Genomic DNA, 19,971 nt, shown 5'->3' on the forward strand with positions numbered 1-19,971 from the left:
AATTGTTTTTACTTTCTTCCTTACAACCTTGTGAATGAATGTATATAAGATATAAATCAATTTTTGAAAAACAAATAATTCAAGACTATCTGGGTTAAATTTCACTGTTGACAAATGGCCACCCCCCTCCTCTAATCATATACAGTTATATGGCCAGTGCACTACTGTTTAAACTTTCCATAAGCCTCATTAATAGTTTGCAGGCGAAACTCCACATGCTGCTATTATAGTTTGCTGTTGAACAGCTACGAGCCGTAAAACCTAACCACAAAGTTCACAGTTCTTGAAGAATAATCAGGCACGTATGGACCAGACACTTTCAGTGTATTTACACATGGCCTAATTGTTTAACACTTATTCAACAGTTAATTTGAAGCATTGTTATTGTTGTAACATGCACAGGTTACTTGTCTGAAACTCGGCCGTGTACTGACTGTTTTTATGACCAAAAATCGGGCCCTTATATAGCGTCACAATAATAGCTGCTGAAACTATACATTGTTTATTGTTAAATTTGCAGAAATTACAATCAAAACATAACTCATTAAATTAACTGACTTCCTACTGCAAGGTTTAGGCTGAATTATTTGTTTAAATCATGAAATACACAAATATATTTATGCAAATAATACTTTTGACAAAACTGTACATAACTTTGGAATTAATGAAGGGCTGGTTTTGCTAACATGTTTTTGAATAGAGCTAAATAGATACTTTGAGATTACCAGCACTTCATCTTCCAAATGTTTATAATTAGTATAGAATTTATATTGGTTTACATGTCAACAATAGAATTTATGTTATGAAACAATTACTGATTTCACCCTATATTAAAGGATACTAACTAGGAATAGTCAAAATAAATTAGAAAATCAATTACATACATAAAACTAAGAACAAAATTAGACATGATGTTATTTACTTTAAAACTGAGGGCCAATCTTTCTCTTCCATGGAAATGCAGATTATATTCACACATGTTAATGATAATTAATTCAAAATTGAAAAAAAACGAATTTAAGGAGGCAGATGGCAAAACGAGGGGAATTAAAATTACCCCAGCTTGCTTTGTCACAACTTCATAGTGATCATCATGGGATTACCTTTACTCCCATTGAAAAGGACATTCCCTGTTATGCATACAGTAAAATACAATGGAAAATCCAGGATGGAATGTAACAATATAATGAGAAGGATAGTTGTTCCACGCCATATTTATTATAGCTGCTGAGTCGCAGAAAGGCACAACAAAAAGACTGTTGGAAAGTTAGGTTTCTGGAGCCAGACTCAGGCTCCAGCCGCCAGACTCAGGCTCCAGCCGCCAGAGTCTGTGATCATGTGTGTGTGAGCTGCATTTGCGTGAGTGTGTATGTTGTCTACTTTGGACAATGGCCTTGCAAAGCTATCTTTGCAACAGTCTTTTTGTTGTGCCTTTCTGTAACTCAGCATCTCTATTATATTGTCATGTAGAAGGTGTAATTAGATGAACGACGATCACTAACTTCACTTAATGAAGGTTTATTCAGCACTTGCACATACAACAGCGCCGAGCAAACTGCCTCCAGCCAGAACACGTACAGCATATATACAGCTATAGAACATTCCAGTACAGTGATCCTTGACATTTGCAGATACTTCTAGAATGTACTCGAACCGAATATAGAAATTAAAATTGTACAGTCCAGGTGAGTTTTGAACTCACGATCATCCATGCCACGGTTTAGTATCATAACCACTACACCAAGGTGCTATTCAGTTTCTTCTGCGACAATATTGTGAGTAGCAACTATACTTTTCATTATATTGATACAGTAAAATGCCCCTATTTCAGATAAAGTTGGCCAATGGCTCAAAAAGGCTGGTGTCACAGTGATGTTTTTTATACCAAACAGATTACAGACACCATGAAGCTAGGATCCACAACTGCCACATTCACTCAGACATTTATTAGATTAAGTGTAATGATTGTCATTACTTCCATATCAGTGAGATGGGGAACATTTTTAACATCTGGTTCAAGGGACATTGGGACTGTAACAATTTTACGTCCGCTCTATCTAGTTACTTGAAAAATTATGGTTACTCTACTGGTGACATAAATACCAATTTGAGTATCCTTCATTGTCATGATACAGGCTGTGTCCTTACTTTATTAGAAGAAATTATGTACAGCTTAAATAAGAAAGCTTCATCTACCAAAATGAGCAAACCACCCTGAAGCATAAGCATCTTCTAAATAATTATTCCTGTTTGAAATAGCACTCATATCTCACCAATATTCCACTCAGATTCTCTTCTCAAAGGAATAGTATATTTCTTTTTATCCCTTTGATTTTAGCCACCCTTTTGATACTCTTTTTCCTTTGTGGATACTAAATGTCATTATGTTTATTTTATTTTTATCCAGCTTGCCACTACTGTGTTCATTTGTAGCCGTTTCATATTTTTAAAATTCAATATTATTTTTAGTAGATGGCTGGGCACTCTCACTGTTTATGCCGAAGTACATAATTTCTCCTTATTTTATATTGTGCTGACGTACATTCAACCATCTTAGGTTCCCTTACTTATTACATATTCACCATTTGTTGATGTTCAGGATGGTCATTCAGCTCGTATGTCATCCGCCAGTAGGCGGCTTCACTTTCCCCCTACAGACGTGCCAACTCTCCCGATTCAGGCGGGAGACTCCCGATTTTTCCTTCTTCCTCCCGATCTCCTGACAGTGAAGACCTATCTCCCGTTATTCAGACCAGTTTCAATACCTTCTTTACTATTTGAAAAAATGCGCCTTTGAGATATTGGTGGATGACAAGGTATGGCTACTACTTGTTTATGTTAACTTGGTAGATTGGTGCGGTGGCTGTCGGGAGCGGCAGTAGGCGTAGCTCGCGCTTCGTATCTACAAGGAAGTAAGGAACTTCTCGTTGGCAGCGTTCGGAGACAAATGAATACCTTTCAACTAGTGCCAATTTCCTCCGCTTCTGGTAGCACCAGTGCAATCATAAAGTTATCGTGGACAAGGAGTAGTCGATAGTTGTTTCAAGCAAAGTGATTAGCATTGTTATTGTCTAAAAGGCAGTGTTGCCAAGTTAGGGGATTTCCCCCTAAATTTAGGGGTAATTAAGCTGCCCTGGGGGGAAATTAGAGAGATAAATGTTTCACGGGGGAAAATATTTAGGGTTACTACCCTCCCCTCCCCGCCTCTCTGCTCGACAATTTCATTTGTGACTCCCTTTTACCAACCCACTACCCTGCTTGCTTTCCCGACGGTGTGATAAATTATTTAGGGGAATTTGAAGTGCAATATAGGGGGAAACGGTGTGTGAGGGTTGGCATCGCTGCTACAAGACCATTGTCTAGAACGTAGGATCATTGTATTCTCAGTTCTGTTGCGTGATTTGTGTACTCAGTAGTAGTTGTTGGCTGCGTATCTTGGAGGTGTTGATTATTTTTCGTGCAGAATGGCGAAGAAATATGATGCAGTGTTCAGAAACGTGTATAAGTAAGAGTTTCCGTGTTTAAGTGAATCGAGGAAGGGACAAACTTACACATTTTGTCGTGTATGTAGATGCAACTTTTCAGTAGCTCATGGCAGGAAATGCGACATTCTTAAACAGGTGCAAACTGAAAAACACCAGAGAGTGTCCATAGAATGGAACCAGAAACTTAACTTCTCGTGTAAACCCCAAAATGTAGATTCTGTGACGAATGCCGAGGCTTTATTTACCACATTTATTGTAGAGCATAACTTGCCTATAAACTGTGCTGACCACGCAGTCGAATCCATTCGCTATTGCTACCGATGCTAGTAATAAAACGGACTTTAAGTTATATCCTATTATTGTATCGTTCTTCAACCTTGAACTCCGTGAAATTCAAAATTGCCTACTCTCTGTGCCTAATTTATAAGGGGATGCCACTGGAGCTAATATTGCTGATCTTCTACTTTCAACTTTACGGGAATTCCGTATTCCATTAAAAAACAGTCTGGCTTTTGGTGCCGATAATACTCCTGTAATGGTAGGGCTAAAAAAGGGTGTGGCAGGATATTTGAAGCAAGAAATTGCTAACTTAATCATTGTAGACTGTTCTTGTCACGTAATTAATCTTGCTGCTGAGAAGGGGGCGGCATGTTTGCCTTTAAACATTGAAGAAAATATTATTGACATGTTTTATTATTTGTAAAGGAGTGCAAAGAGGAAAGAAAAATTTGTAAAGTTTCAAACTTTACATGACACAGAAATGAGGAAAATTCTGAAACGTGTGCCTACACGATGGTTATCATTGAAAAGATGTTTGGATAGGATTTTTGAGCAGTGGGACCCTTTGGTTAGTTTGTTCAAGAGTGAAATTGTAAGTAAGGATTCTGAAGTGGAAACTTCGAAGAATTATAAAATTCCAAAACATACTCAAAATGTAGATGTGTCTACTTCATATCACAAGTCCAAGCACTGTGATAAGATTTCACTACACTCCTCACTTAAAAGAAAAACCCAATCATCAGTTTTACAGAAAACCATTGACACTGTGGACCATGCTTTATCATGTGAGGAACGACTGTTCATGTTTCTGTCATCAAATTTACATAAATCTTCATGCCTTTTCCTTTCTAGTTTTATGCCTGTCTTTGAGAGCCCAAATGTAGCTCTTCAGTCAAGTGCCCCACATATCCACTTATTGAGGTCAATTTTGGAGGAACTATTGAAGAATGTGATGGCAAGATTTGTGAGACCACTCATTATTAAAACCTCCAGCTCCCTTATTGATGTAGATTATCACACTCCAGCAAATCAAAAGGATGATTATGATCCGATGATAGGGAATTCTACATTTGCTTTGGCGACCACTTTGAAGCCTGAGGAAAAGTCTATATTCTTTAAGTCTGTAAGAAAATGTTTCTTATCATCATGTGATTACATGATACACAAATTTCCATTCAAAGATGAAGTTCTAACGCGTGCAGAAGTTGCAAATATTTCTATAATTGGCAAAGCATCATTTTCCAGCCTTAGATTTTTCATAAACAGATTTTCTAATATGCTGACTAGCGAAAGTGAACACTTAGATACAGAAGTTGATATTCTTCACTCTCAGTTCTGTAACTTTCAGCTGGAAGAAACCAACTTGGCAACAGAGAAAATTGATGTTCAGTGGGCATTGGTAGGTCAGAAGAAATTGGCTGATGGGGTTCTTCAGTATGATAAACTTGCAAAGGTGATGCTGGTTATTTTGTCAATTCCACATAATAATGTGGAATGTGAGAGAACTTTTAGCACAGTTACAAACAACAAAACTCAGTTCAGGTCCATGCTTTCAGAAGAGTTAAGAAAGGCAAGTGCTTTGAGCAGAAATTTAGTTCAGAGTTTTTGAAGAAGGCTAAGTGTACGTTTACGCTGCCTGCGATGCAATGCGACGCGACGCGATGCGAGGCATAATGGCCAAAGCGATACAATGCGATGGAGCGTTCACATTGCACATGATACAGCGTGCGTGCGATCTGGCCAGCAATTGAGCAGTCTCGGCACGATGTCGTTTTTCCTCGACCCAGTAAACTCTTTTTTATTAGAAAACAGTGCTCTGAGAATTCAATGCAGTCGTGAATGGGTGCATGAAATCAACAAGAAGAGGAGGGCTTCAGGAGAATTTCATCATTTGTACAGCGACTTGAGAAAAGATGAGGATAAATTTTGGAATTATTTCAGAATGAGTACAGAGACATTTGATTATATAGTGTCGTCTGTTTCAAATAGATTACAGAAGCAAAACACAAATTTCAGAATGGCTATTACCCCTGAAGAGAAAGTTATGATCACCGTCAGGTAAGTACACAATCATAAGTTGACAGCAATCATTTTATTATGAAAAATTTACAGATTGTGATAGATTCAAACTTTCTTTTAATAAATTTTGACGTAGTTGACAATGAGAAGTAAAATACATCACAGTTCACTCACTTAAGTATCAAAGTCTTCAGAATCTTGATGGCTTGAAATAACAGTTTTATTAGGTTGAATTTCAGAAATGACTATTTCATTCTGCGAATTTCCAGCAATTACGATTTCAACTGGATTTTCAGGTGCATAGGGTGACATCAACTAATGTGCAGTGGAAGTGGTTGATTGTTCCAATTCTTCCAAAAGAACCTGCTGAATTTTTATCCTAGCTCTCAACTGAGCTGCTGGTGATATTTTATAGTGAGTTTGCTGCCAGCAATGCGAAAACTGATAACTGTCATCTTGCGTTTCTGATTTCGACATTTGTTGCTCAATTAGCTTCAACTTTTGCTTCTCTATATTTAGCAACTCAAAGTTTGTCGATTTCTTGGATCTCTTGTTTTGGTTTGTGTGTAGGGTGGGTAAGGGAGGAGGCATCGAAACGCTACCCTCTGAACTTAGTCTTGAAGAGCTGGCTTGGTTGGTTTCATCAGGTGAAACTCTCTCTCTCTCTCTCTCTCTCTCTCTCTCTCTCTCTCTCTCTCTGTGTGTGTAAGAGCTGGTGAGAATGGTACGTCATCGTGTGCGTTGTCGTGTTGCGATGCTGTTCTTTTACAATGATGAACATTAGTCTTCGTCTTCCGTGGCGTCATTATGTCAGTCAGGAAGGTCATTAGCTCGTACCACGGCCAATTGGATTGGAAAGGCGGCATGCCACCTTTGTCTCCTGAACGTTCAGCATGAGTTTTTTTGAGTTCAGAGCGGAAAGTGTCACGTAGGTTCTTCCATTTATTCTTCAGTACCTCACCTGAAAATATAGACGTGAAAATATGCGTAAATAATTAAGTACACTGTATACTTAATACATTTTTTGTCCTTAGCACATTAACTGCAAATCCTACAAAGATCCTACACATCCTTCAATTACACTCATTTCATTCTTTTTCAAATATTTGTCAGTTGGTATGTCTTTCCATGCAACTGTCACAGTCGTTTCGGATGGGTGTAACTACAGTCGCACAATGTGTGCATGAAACGTGCGCCACAATATGTGAAATTCTGAGCCGTGTACACCTGCCATCTCCTACTATACCACTGCTTCAAACCGCTGCAAAACACATGTATGCCAACTGGAATTTTCCGAATTGTGTGGCGGCCATTGATGGTAAGCATGTTCGGGTTAAATGTCCCCCTCATTCTGGAACAATGTATTACAATTACAAAAAATATTTTTCGCTTGCTTTACTAGCTGTAGCCGATGCTAACTGCAGATTAATAGCTGTTGACATTGGAGGCTATGGCAAGCAATCAGATGGTGGCACATTTAGAGCAAGTAACTTGTACAATAATATTTTGAATGAAACTGAAAACTGGCCTCCACCGAAAGAACTACCAGGTACTTCAGTAAAAGTCCCATTAGTGTTGGCTGGAGATGAAGCCTTTCCACTACTGGAAAACTTAATGTGCCCTTTCCCTGGACTGTCACTGACTGAGGAAGACAGGTTATTTAACAGGAGGCTATCGAGGGCTAGAACGGTGGTGGAACGCACTTTCGGAATTATGGCCAGCAAGTGGTGTCTTCTCCGAAAGGAAATTGAAACTTCTGTAGAACATGCAGACATTATTATTCAGTGCATCTGCGTCTTGCACAATATAGTAATCAATACAGATGGGCCTGACATTTCCCTTCAATTGTCTATTGACCAGGACATAACAGAACACAGTGCTTTAGCAGCATGCTTCCAAAATGACAGAGCAAACAGTCTTCAAGAAGAGCGAGGAGTGTCAGAGAGGCCTTCAAAAACTATGTCAACAGTCAGTAATGCAAATATTTTTCATGTCGAAATTATGAAATACTGTAACTATTGTGAACGTCATTTCAGTATCAAAATACTGTAACAGTATCTATACACAATTAAAATTATAAAATAAGCGAAGTTGTTTGTGTTACTTATTTCTTGGAGTCTTGTAGCTATTTATTTTACTTTTTTGTACTTACTGTCCACAATCTTCAGCTATTTCATTCCATGCTTGACGAACAAAATCCCTATTGTGGTAATATTTATTTTTCTGGTCCCACAACACTGTGCGTTCACACACATTGTTAATTAGTCTTTCGACGTCCATTGCAAGCAAGCAATTACTCCAGACGCAAGCGCAAACAAGCAGTCGCTCCAAACACTCGCGCGAAACGCAAACTCGGTAGCGACTACAGCGGAGTCATCGCCTCGCCCGGCCCAGCCTGCAGTCTAAACGGGCACTGCTCTGTTGCCACTGTTAAACCAAGCCTGCCCATTGTCACGCGATTTCAGCGCTACATCGCTCGGCTCGGCTCGGCATCGCGTCGCATCGCATTGCGGGCAGTGTAAATTTAGCCTAAGTCAGCTACGGGGCATTCGGGAGGACGACGGTTCAATCCCGCGTCCGGCCATCCTGATTTAGGTTTTCCGTGATTTCCCTAAATCACTCCAGGCAAATGCCGGGATGGTTCCTCTGAAAGGGCACGGCCGACTTCCTTCCCAATCCTTCCCTAATCCGATGAGACCGATGACCACGCTGTCTGGTCTCCTTCCCCAAACCAACCAACCAATCAGCTACGGGTGTGCTGAATTACTAACTACTGTAATCAGACAAATTCAGACTGATAAACTATTCAAATTATTTGCTAAGCCTAACATGTACATCCTGTATAAAATTGATTTAAATTTGGGAAAGATGTCTTACGAATATAAGATGCCATGAAAATGTGGGTTGCGTTACGAAATGAAAACGTGTGATCATTTAACAGTGATTTATTCATGCAAAAACAGTGCTAATGTCAAAACAGAAATCTGATATACGTTAATTTGTTTCCTCGGATCGTAATTTTGAACTGTAGTTCTCTCGAGAGTGCTTCATTTGAATGTGTGTGAATCCAAAGAAACCTGCAGAGCTCAACATTCATATTGTTCAGCATGTTGAATGATAAATTATGCAGCCCGAAGGCTCAGGTACCTCCATTATTTAGTATTTACATGCAAATAATAAAGCAAATGTAATTGAATTGTTACATTTATTGAATTATTGCAACTTTAATTGTCAGGGATGTTTCGTAATTCACAATAGTACACCGCTAAAATTCTCCTGATTTTTCACTTTTGAAAGTTGGCGTGTCTGCCCCTAATATGACAGTCACTATTTTTGTACGCAGCTGCTACCACTGTGTTAATTTGTATTGCAGCTGCATGTGTGGCTATCACTTGCCTCTAGCTTAGAGTTCACAGTATGTGGCAGCCACACATTTCATTGTGGAAGTTACTTAGTCTGTTCAATGATGTAGTTTTAATATTTCCCTCTCTTTTTCTTGCTTAGGCTGCTCACTTTTTTTAGGTTATTTTGTAGCTATAAGGCGTGACATCTGTATCATCTTTCTGCCTAATGCAACTGTACTAGTCTTGTATTTATAGTTGTAGGGTGACAGGATGAATCATTATAACAAACTAGGTTAAGTCTTAAACAATCTCTTATTATAACTTCATTTTTTCATTTTGGATTCTTGTACATCTGAAGATGGTCTTGTAACCACCCAAAACCAATCATGATTTTGAACCAATAAAACTGTTTACGTCTGACGTGGTTAATTGTCTGTCTTGACTATGGAGACTAGCAAAGTATTACTTTTGAGTAAAAATGCAAAGATTAACCAGCTTTAAAAAGTGGAATACAATAAAAGTGTACCATTCTTACTAAGAAGGCGGTGTATTTGACAAGGGAGGACGCCTACTCATCATTGCCGAATTCATCCAAATTTATGGTACATGTAGGCCGTGGTGAGACAAGAAAGTGCCCCAAGTGGAAACTCCAGATGGCCAAGCATTTAGGAAATAAAAGGAATTTTGATACGGATCCATCCCTATGTGCACCTTATTAATTGACAGTGTGTTTAGGAAGTGGTGTTTGGCTCAGTGGTAAGAGATCAGCTTTCACATTGAAAGGGTCGTAGTTTTGACTCTGCCTGGTGGTGTTCCTTGGCAATGGGTACACTACTGACATCAAAAACAACCACATCATCATATAGGTTGTTTTATTAATTTACATAAGCACAAGAAGTATAGCATAGGATGATATGCGGGACTCCAAATATTTAAAAAGGGACTGTAGTTAACGCGTACACGGGAACGTTGATTTACATACACGACGTTCCCATGTACGTGTTAACTGCAGTCCCTTTTTAAATGTTTGCAGTCCCACATTCCATCCTATGCCTTACTTTTTGTGCTTATAATAATTAATAAAATAACCTATATAATGCCGTGGTAATTTGTAATGTCAGTAGTGAATCCATTGCCAAGGAGCACAAAACTATTTGCCACTGGGTGGAGTCAAACCTGCGACCCTTTCAATGTGAAAGCTGATCTCTCGTCACTGAAAAAAACATGTACCATACTCCCATTACCCGTCGCCTCTCCCATCGTATGCCGCTGCTCACAGTCTGGCTTCAGTCTGTGGTCACACACGAGTTGTGTGTAAATGCTGCCTACTTTCGGTGAAGGCATTGTTGGCTGAAAGCTCACTTTCCAACAGTCTTTTTGTTTGTTGTACCTATCTGTGACTCAGCATCTGTCTTATATGGTGAGTAGCAACTAAGCCTTTGATAATACTGTTACATCCCATTTTGAAATTTTCATAGTGTGTCTGTATGGATGAATATGAGATTGAGAGTGCGAATCTAATTTTATACAATATTTTATTCTATCCTTTTGTATTATTTTGGACAATGTAACACCCTCCCCCCCTACCCACAAACACACTTCGTCTGTAGATTTTTAAACAGTATGGAATAACGACATCATAATGAAAAGTGCAGACACCAGAGGAAATAATAAATGTGGACGGTGAGGGAATTCCAATTTCAATGGATTTGCTTCACCCTATCTACTGGTTCCCAGATGTATCTGTCAGATCCTCCATGTGCCACATGATTCCTTTAGGTTTACTGATAGCAGACGTGGTTGAAATCTAGTTCTTCAATGAATCACTAAAAGAATATCATTCTGTAGTAGTGGTAACACTACATAACAAAAAATGTAAAATCACTGTCAGTTAAACCAGTTAGACAATATAGGGACCTTTTAAGGTATTCTGCATAGTAGCACTCAAATATTGCTGGAAAACTGTATTGAAAAAACTATAAAATTATGGGACAAAATTTCTGGCTATTACTTATTTTCAATAGATTATATATTTAGTGTTGCTGGTTGACACATATAAAAGTAGAAGTACATGACATTATCCCAGCTTTCAGCACAATTAGTCTCTTCCCAAGGAAAGGAAAGTCTCAGGTTGCAGGTCACACACACTCAAGGATAAGAGAGACCCACTTGTAATGAGAATGAACATAGACCATACACCCTCGATACAGGTGGATCCCTCTCATCTTGGCATCTGTGGACCTGCCCTTCCTTTTTAACTTACTATAACTTGGGATCTCTTCTCTTTAAGGAAGGGACTTCTTCTTTTTCTTCTTCAGCATTTGTCAGTCCACTGCTGGGTATAGGCCTCTTCAATATGCTACCATTGTCTTTGATTTTGAGTCACATATTCCGTTGTGTTCCAGCCACCAGCTTCATGTTATCAAGCCATCTCTTTTGTGGTTTTCCAGTGCCTCTCATTTGGTCTCATAGTCTTCAGTGAACAGTTCTAGGAACCCACCTACTGTAATCTTCCCAAGCTATGTTCTCTGTAGTATGTCTGTTACCTCTTTTCTCCTTCTAATAATCTTTGATAAAGTCATATCTGTGAGGGAGACCCCTATCATCTGTCGCTCCGTAGCTCATTTTTTGTGTTGTACTTTTGAGCACTTAGCTTAGTCAAAGTCATACCGGTAGTTTACAGACCATACATTGTAACTAGTAGCATGCACATATTATACACCTTACTCTTCAGGTTATTTGGGACATCCTTGTTGGTCAGAATGAATCTCAGTTTCCTGAATGCTGCCCAGCTCAGTCCTCTTCTGTAAGGAATTTCTGCATTTTGATCATTTTTCCCTATTTTGATCTCATGCCCAAGGTAGATGTATTTATCAATAGCTTCTATAGAGTGTTTTTCAACTATGACTTTTTGATGGTCTGTGCTTAATATTTTTGCTTTACTGATGTTATTTTACCAGCCAATCTTTGCAGAGATTAGTTTTTGTTCTTGGATCTTACTCTGTAGCTCTTCCAAAACTTCTCATCATTGGCAGAGTTCACATATAAGCCATTGATTTTTATTTCTTTGTCATTCCAGTCTAGTGATATGAATACATCTTTCAATGCAAGGGTGAAAAGTTTTGGAGAGATGGTGTCACTTTGGCAAACTCCTTTGTTGACTGATGATAGGTCTTCATCCACCCTGACTGTCATTGTTGTCTACTCAAGATGTATTTCAGGAGATTTAGGTATCTTGAATTTATCATGGCATTTTCAAGAGCCTTCATGATTGTCCAAATATCCAGAGTCAAAAGCTTTTTGATAATCTACAAAGGCCAGTTTTATCAAGAAAAAAGGCAAATAGTTTGCATGTGATCCGTAGTCAAAAAAAGTTTTGAAATACAACTTGCTCATCAGGTTGAGAAAAATCCAGATCTCTTCTTAGATAATTTGTTACAATTTTAGTCAGGAACTTATAAAGCAGTTTTTACATTTTTCTGGTATTGTTCCATAGTTGATGCTCTTGTTGATTAGTACCCTCACAGCTTCCAGCGAGTTACTTCTACCTACTTCATGTCATTTGTTATCATATCATCTCCAGGGGCTATTTTATTTCATAGTTGTTCAAGTGTATTTTCAGCTTGAGCAGTGGTTAGTTCCAGTGTTTCTTCTTGTGCACCATTCAGGGATCCTGGGTGGTCTTTTACTTGTATGTACCTGCAGTACTGAAGTATTTTGCCTCATGAAGATAATTAATTACTGGTCAGGTCTCTCACTTAATTTAATAGTTTTCGCATCTGAATTTTCCTTTTGATACAGAAAACTATATTGAGCTATTTGAGATACAGAAACGGTTTTTCTATTCCCCAGTGCATGAATTTATGCACACTGAAGACTCCATCATATGATTATAGCACATATGACAGAAGATTGTTCTGCAGTGCATTATCATTAAAGTGTACAAGTTTGTCGTTATAAATATAATCATCAGCTTTTATTGCCATGGCCATTGTAATTGAGAATGTGTACAACTGCAATTCATTTAGCACTATCAAAATAAAACTGTGGTGTGTGACAATATGTGCAAAACCTTGGATGTTTTCTTTTTCAGTTCATCTCTAAGTCACTGAAAATTGTTCATCTCTGTGTGAAATACTTGATTATCTAATGCAGATTTTAAGTTTCAATAGTATTCTAGTAATTCAGCTGTTGGTTTTGAAATACCAATCAACCAGATTTCGTAATACATAGAATTATAATATAGATAGAATTCAAACTAATCTGCATAATGAACAGAAGAAACTATGGATACACAAGTACCCATCAGTTTAGAGAAAGTATCACAAATGTTCACTTCGAGAAATTAGTTAAATACATAATTTTCTGGACAAGTGGTTATGTTAAAAATACGAAAACAAAAGTGTGGGACTGTAATATTTCCACTTAACTTACTTGCCTTCAAAAATCCAGAAATTTTACAAATAAAAATGTTGTGAACTATGATTGGAAAATGTGAATTTCCCAGAAACCTCCAGAATGAGTGCTGCCTGTTCAGTATTGGATGACTATTAATTCAAGAGATGAATTGTTCTCCCACATTATGGCTGTCTATGAATCTTGGGCTTTTTATATTACTGAGCAGGTCAGACTGCAGTTTGTAAAGGGTGCTACAATAAGAGCATAAAATTTGAATATTAAATAAAACATGGTTTTCTGTAACAAAACATGGTAATATTTGTTGATTTATAATGTAGGCATTGAGAATTTTGTATGCCACAAAACATCAATAAATGGTCATCCCAGCTTTGGTGGCACAGGTGTATTCTTATGGTGAAATGTTCAATAACAGTTTTGCATAAATGTCATGGTATTTTGGTGATACAATGTCAAATTTTGTCCATTACTGCTTGGGTAGATGTGGGCTTTTTGGCATAAACCTGAGACTTCAGAAAACCCACAGAAAGAAGTCCTTCGGAGTGACTCACAAGATCTTGGCAGCCAATTCAGGTCACCAGAACAGGAGATAACACAATCAGCAAAAGACTCGTGCAAAACTGTCAATGTTTTACGGGTGGTATAGCAAGTGGCACAGACCTGCTAAAACCAAATGTCTTCAGGAGCAATATTTTCCAATTAAGGAACAAAGAAATGGGTTATCATGTTACAATAAAGTTCACCATGTACCATTATTGGTTGACATGCCTTGTTTTCAAATAAAAAGTGTCCAATAATTCCTCCAGACCATTATGCACACTAAACGGTGACACATTGGGAATGTGTTTTTTCCCTCATTAATCATTTGTGAATTTTCTGATTGTCAAACATGGTTATTAATAAAACCATCGAGGTGGAAATGGAACTCATTTGCCCAAAAAATTGGTATTCAGTTCCTGTTATCTGATGATCCACTTGGTAAATTCTCTTTGCTGTTCATGGTCTATTGACAGAAGTTGTTGAGTCAATTGGATTTTGGAAGCATGGAGATTGCAACCAGTCCCATGCTTTTTTAATAGTTCTCTTCGCTATTGAACCAATGAGAAAAGATGGGTGTGACTACATGCAGTTCTACCATATGCCTGAACTGACCTATGCACTGCTTCCAATGCTTCTAGTAATATACATCTGCTATACTTAAATTTTAGGCATGCCTATCATTATGGAATATTTTTAATGGCATTTGAGTTAACAATTGTATGATCGTTAAAGATTCCTCTACCTACACATTATTCCATTGGCTTTGGGTAGTATTCTTAAGCCTCACATTTACAGTTTTATTGTTGTTGTTGTTGTTATCCAGAAGGTTGTTTGGCTAGGCAATGAGTTGAATATTTCTTATGTTGGTGGAATATAGGACCGACTTAAAAAGTGTGAAGCTAACCAGAGTTGTAAGCTAATTATCAGTTTGTCAATTCCGTTATAGTTTTATATCCATCTGGACAGAAATAACTTGTCCTTTGGAGTAAAGTCTAATGTGTGAACATTATCATATGTTGCTGTTGTGTTATAACTGTAATCATTAAATGGTGAAACTGCGTAAACAGGTTTCCTGTCACTCGGCACTAGTTTCCCTGAATTTCAAAAATGGAAATTTGCTCTCCAACATATTCTCACACCCCACCACCCTCCTGGGATTAATCTCTGCTAATAAACTCTCCACATTTATTTATATTTTTAATTGGTAGTATTTCCTTCCGAGCATAACTATTTACCCTCTTTCTTTTGTCTGAAGCTGACACAGTGCTTAAGTCTTTGGCACATGGACCGTGCTGTCGAACATTAACAATGAGCGTGCCAAGTTCAACGTGCTGCTGAATGCTCAGGAACGATGCGACTTGTGCATACGGTACATGGGCCCCAACATGGTATACGCGATCGCAATGCACTCCAGCGGCAGTTTTGGGATGTTTCTAGTTCATAAATCACACTGTTTATTCAACAGGTGCTTGTAAAATTCCCACGTTAGCTCTATTAAAATGCACATTTACTCCATTGTTCATATCCTAGTCACATTGTTCTATATGTAATATACACAAATAAAAACTTCAATATCGATGTACATGTTTTAAGACAAAAAGGAAAGTACCATGTCCAATCAATAAGGACACAGGCTTATAAAAGTTCCATTACAAACAATGTGACACAAACTTGCAGTAGTTCTCCACATAAGATAAACACTATTTTATCTTTCCCACATTTTAGTAAAATCATAAGATCATTCTTACTTGATCATTGTTCCTACCCAGTAGCAGAATCTTTACAACATGTAAATTACGAAACCCAAAAGAAAAAGGAACAAAATATCTTTATGCAAGTAACGCAAGCTGTCCTGTAGATTAAGCCAATCGAACAAACTCACTCCTCAAACAAAGGTGAACTTATATTTACATAACATCAAATATTGTAGAAGATACTTACATTAAACTACTAATTATGCATCAGAACGTATTATATACGTGAATGTTAGGAAAAAAATATTTAGACTTGGTGAGACACGAACCATCATCAGATCAATTATCTGGTCATGAATCATCAATGCTACTCACTATGCTAAAGTGACAACAATTCATTAATGGCCAATTTTAATATGTTGCAACTTGCTAAATGCTTTAATCATAGCTATGTTACTAACTGAAATTTAATTATAACAAATTGTACCAAGAACAATGTGTTTTTTGGTGGATCCTCAGTGTGTCACTGCTTTCAAATGACACTATCATAATACGCAAGTTACAATAATTCTTTTACCACGAATATGATGTCTCTCATTATTTTATTGCAACAAATCACGCAGTTAACAACGGGTTTTTGAGTGATTCTCAATTTGCTGGTGCTCAGAAACAACAAATATATGCATAGGCTTGAACTGTATGCCAATATGGCGCCTCACAGCTCAATGCTGAAGAGAGATGGCGTGCATGTGATGTAGGTGGCGTTGTGCCATCTGATTGGTCAACGCTCAGACGCACGCTCAGAATATCTAACATGCTAGATATTGCTCTGTACGTTTGGAAAGACTCCCGAACGTGCTATTTCACACTATGATGTCAGAAACACAGCACACTCAGCGCTAAATGTTCGGATGCGTGTTCTGTGTGCCGACGGCTTTACCAACATTTTTACTTTGATCTCCTATTCCCTCTGATGCTTTCCATTTCACCTTTGCTGTCTTGTCTTTCCACGTTCACACAACAGGATAGTTCCTCCTAAGCTGAGGTTTGAGTGACCTGCTCTCCTACCCGCTTAATCCCACTTTACTCCCTGAGGAAGGAACTAACAGTTTTGAAAGCTAGAATTTTTGGAATTTGGCCTTTCTGACTAGAAGATAAACTAACTTTATCATAACGTCTGTAAGTTTGTATCTGAAACAGTTACTGGCTGCAAGTCAGTGATTCCACACGTTGCCCTTCTGTTTCATTGTTTCATTAATTCATAGCTTTCTGCCAGGTATTAGTCTCTCTTTGGTTATCTCTCAGATATTTTAAAGGAAGTGAATGTCGGTTGTGGCACTATCTCTACTTGACAATGTGCCACATTCGTATCATGAATTCTGTTGACTGATTGAATTGTGTATGAATTTCACATAACAGATGTTTTGCTTTTTGCAGATTACAGTACAACAAAGGCTGTGCGCATATTGAATTCTGAACTTGCTGACACACTTGGTAACTTGTTGAATCGATGTTGTGGTATGGCTATTAATCCTGATCAGATATATCCACAATTCTGTGACGACACGTACCGACAGTACTGTGTGCACAATGGAGCTAAGCTAAAAGATAGAGCCACACATCTGGCAGGTGAGTATGTGTTGTTATTGTTAGAACATTAAATAGTGTACTACATAGTTGACCTCTGTGTCATTTTAGGCAACAGTTGCTACAAGGTTAGTTACTTTGTGCCAACTACTATTAATAAGGGTATAAATACAACAACAAAAATTACTTCATTCTTTTTTTGCAGGTGTGGTAAAAGAGCACTTTGAAGAATTTAATTTTCATCGTGCCATTGACACAATTATAGGAACCTTACATGAGGCAAATCGGTTTTTTGAACTTCAGCGGCCTTGGGAAGCACATAGAGAAAAGCGCAATGCAGAAATTCACATGGTAATGGAAACACTGAGAGTGAGCAGTGTGTTACTGTTGCCAATTGCACCACGTCTAGCAGAACAGGTGTTAGACAGATTGGGAACTTCACCAAGTGCCAGAGATTGGGCAAGCTTACAGACTCTAAGTTGGAGTGGTGGAAACATTGGAGGTTGGAAGCTGGGAACAGATCGTTCAGCACTGTTTAGGAGGCTACAGTTTAAGTAATAAAATGGATTATTAAGTTCTTCCTGCTGCATGTGATGAAGCATTGTTTTAACCTTCACAGAAGTTAAATTGGAGGGGTACAAAGAAAGGGTGACATTACTGTAACTGTCATAGTAGTTGATGTACAGGGATCCAATTGTTCAGTTGTACAATGAATTTCCTTGTTGTGTGCGATTTCAGATACAAAGTAGATTGTTCATTATCAACAGATGCTGTATTTCTTTGCTTCTTTTTATGAAAAGTAGGCAATAAACTATTATCTTTTTTAAATAAATATTTCCCCATAATTATATATAAAAAAACAAAGATGAGGTGACTTACCGAACAAAAGCGCTGGCAGGTCGATAGACACACAAACAAACACAAACATACACACAAAATTCAAGCTTTCGCAACAAACTGTTGCCTCATCAGGAAAGAGGGAAGGAGAGGGGAAGACGAAAGGAAGTGGGTTTTAAGGGAGAGGGTAAGGAGTCATTCCATTCCCGGGAGCGGAAAGACTTACCTTAGGGGGAAAAAAGGACAGGTATACACTCGCACACACGCACATATCCATCCACACATACAGACACAAGCAGACATATTTAAAGACAAAGAGTTTGGGCAGAGATGTCAGTCGAGGCAGAAGTGTAGAGGCAAAGAAGTTGTTGAAAGACAGGTGAGGTATGAGTGGCGGCAACTTGAAATTAGCGGAGATTGAGGCCTGGCGGATGACGAGAAGAGAGGATATACTGAAGGGCAAGTTCCCATCTCCGGAGTTCGGATAGGTTGGTGTTGGTGGGAAGTATCCAGATAACCCGGACGGTGTAACCCTGTGCCAAGATGTGCTGGCTGTGCACCAAGGCATGTTTAGCCACAGGGTGATCCTCATTACCAACAAACACTGTCTGCCTGTGTCCATTCATGCGAATGGACAGTTTGTTGCTGGTCATTCCCACATAGAATGCATCACAGTGTAGGCAGGTCAGTTGGTAAATCACGTGGGTGCTTTCACACGTGGCTCTGCCTCTGATCGTGTACACCTTCCGGGTTACAGGACTGGAGTAGGTGGTGGTGGGAGGGTGCATGGGACAGGTTTTGCATCGGGGGCGGTTACAAGGATAGGAGCCAGAGGGTAGGGAAGGTGGTTTGGGGATTTCATAGGGATGAACTAACAGGTTACGAAGGTTAGGTGGACGGCGGAAAGACACTCTTGGTGGAGTGGGGAGGATTTCATGAAGGATGGATCTCATTTCAGGGCAGGATTTGAGGAAGTCGTATCCCTGCTGGAGAGCCACATTCAGAGTCTGGTCCAGTCCCGGAAAGTATCCTGTCACAAGTGGGGCACTTTTGTGGTTCTTCTGTGGGGGATTCTGGGTTTGAGGGGACGTACCTCACCTGTCTTTCAACAACTTCTTTGCCTCTACACTTCTGCCTCGACTGACATCTCTGCCCAAACTCTTTGTCTTTAAATATGTCTGCTTGTGTCTGTATGTGTGGATGGATATGTGCGTGTGTGCGAGTGTATACCTGTCCTTTTTTCCCCCTAAGGTAAGTCTTTCCGCTCCCGGGAATGGAATGACTCCTTGCCCTCTCCCTTAAAACCCACTTCCTTTCGTCTTCCCCTCTCCTTCCCTCTTTCCTGATGAGGCAACAGTTTGTTGCGAAAGCTTGAATTTTGTGTGTATGTTTGTGTTTGTTTGTGTGTCTATCGACCTGCCAGCGCTTTTGTTCGGTAAGTCACCTCATCTTTGTTTTTTTATATATAATTTTTCCCATGTGGAATGTTTCCTTCCATTATATTGATATCATTATTTCCCCATAATTGTGGATAACTGTGTGTCAACAGAAAATTGACAACTTGTGATTTTTGTAGACCATAATAATTGAAGACAGTGGTACTGTGAGATGAATAGATTGTCACAGGAGAGGAAATCATGCTGGGCTTCAGCAAATCAATCAGAATAATGATGATCCCTTAAATAATATGCTGTCAAGATTTTGATCTGTGTTACCTCAGGTCAAACTATTAAACCATCTCCACTAGCAGCCTGTGCAAAATAACAATAA

At 38.7% G+C, this 19,971-nt stretch overlaps 1 protein-coding gene across 1 annotated transcript in view; it reads left to right on the top strand.

Annotated features, from left to right (window-relative positions):
- The window catches only part of LOC124605591 (methionine--tRNA ligase, mitochondrial), a 75,228-nt gene extending 57,019 nt beyond the window's left edge, over positions 1–18,209 (top strand). Inside the window, exons 6-7 of the mRNA XM_047137378.1 lie at positions 17,215–17,406; positions 17,570–18,209. Of these exons, the coding sequence (XP_046993334.1) occupies positions 17,215–17,406; positions 17,570–17,922 (545 nt within the window). The 3' untranslated portion in view covers positions 17,923–18,209. The remainder of the gene's footprint in view (positions 1–17,214; positions 17,407–17,569) is intronic.
- The last annotated feature ends 1,762 nt before the right edge of the window (positions 18,210–19,971 follow it).

This window comes from Schistocerca americana, chromosome 3 (assembly GCF_021461395.2).
Source record: "Schistocerca americana isolate TAMUIC-IGC-003095 chromosome 3, iqSchAmer2.1, whole genome shotgun sequence".
NCBI lineage: Eukaryota > Metazoa > Arthropoda > Insecta > Orthoptera > Acrididae > Schistocerca > Schistocerca americana.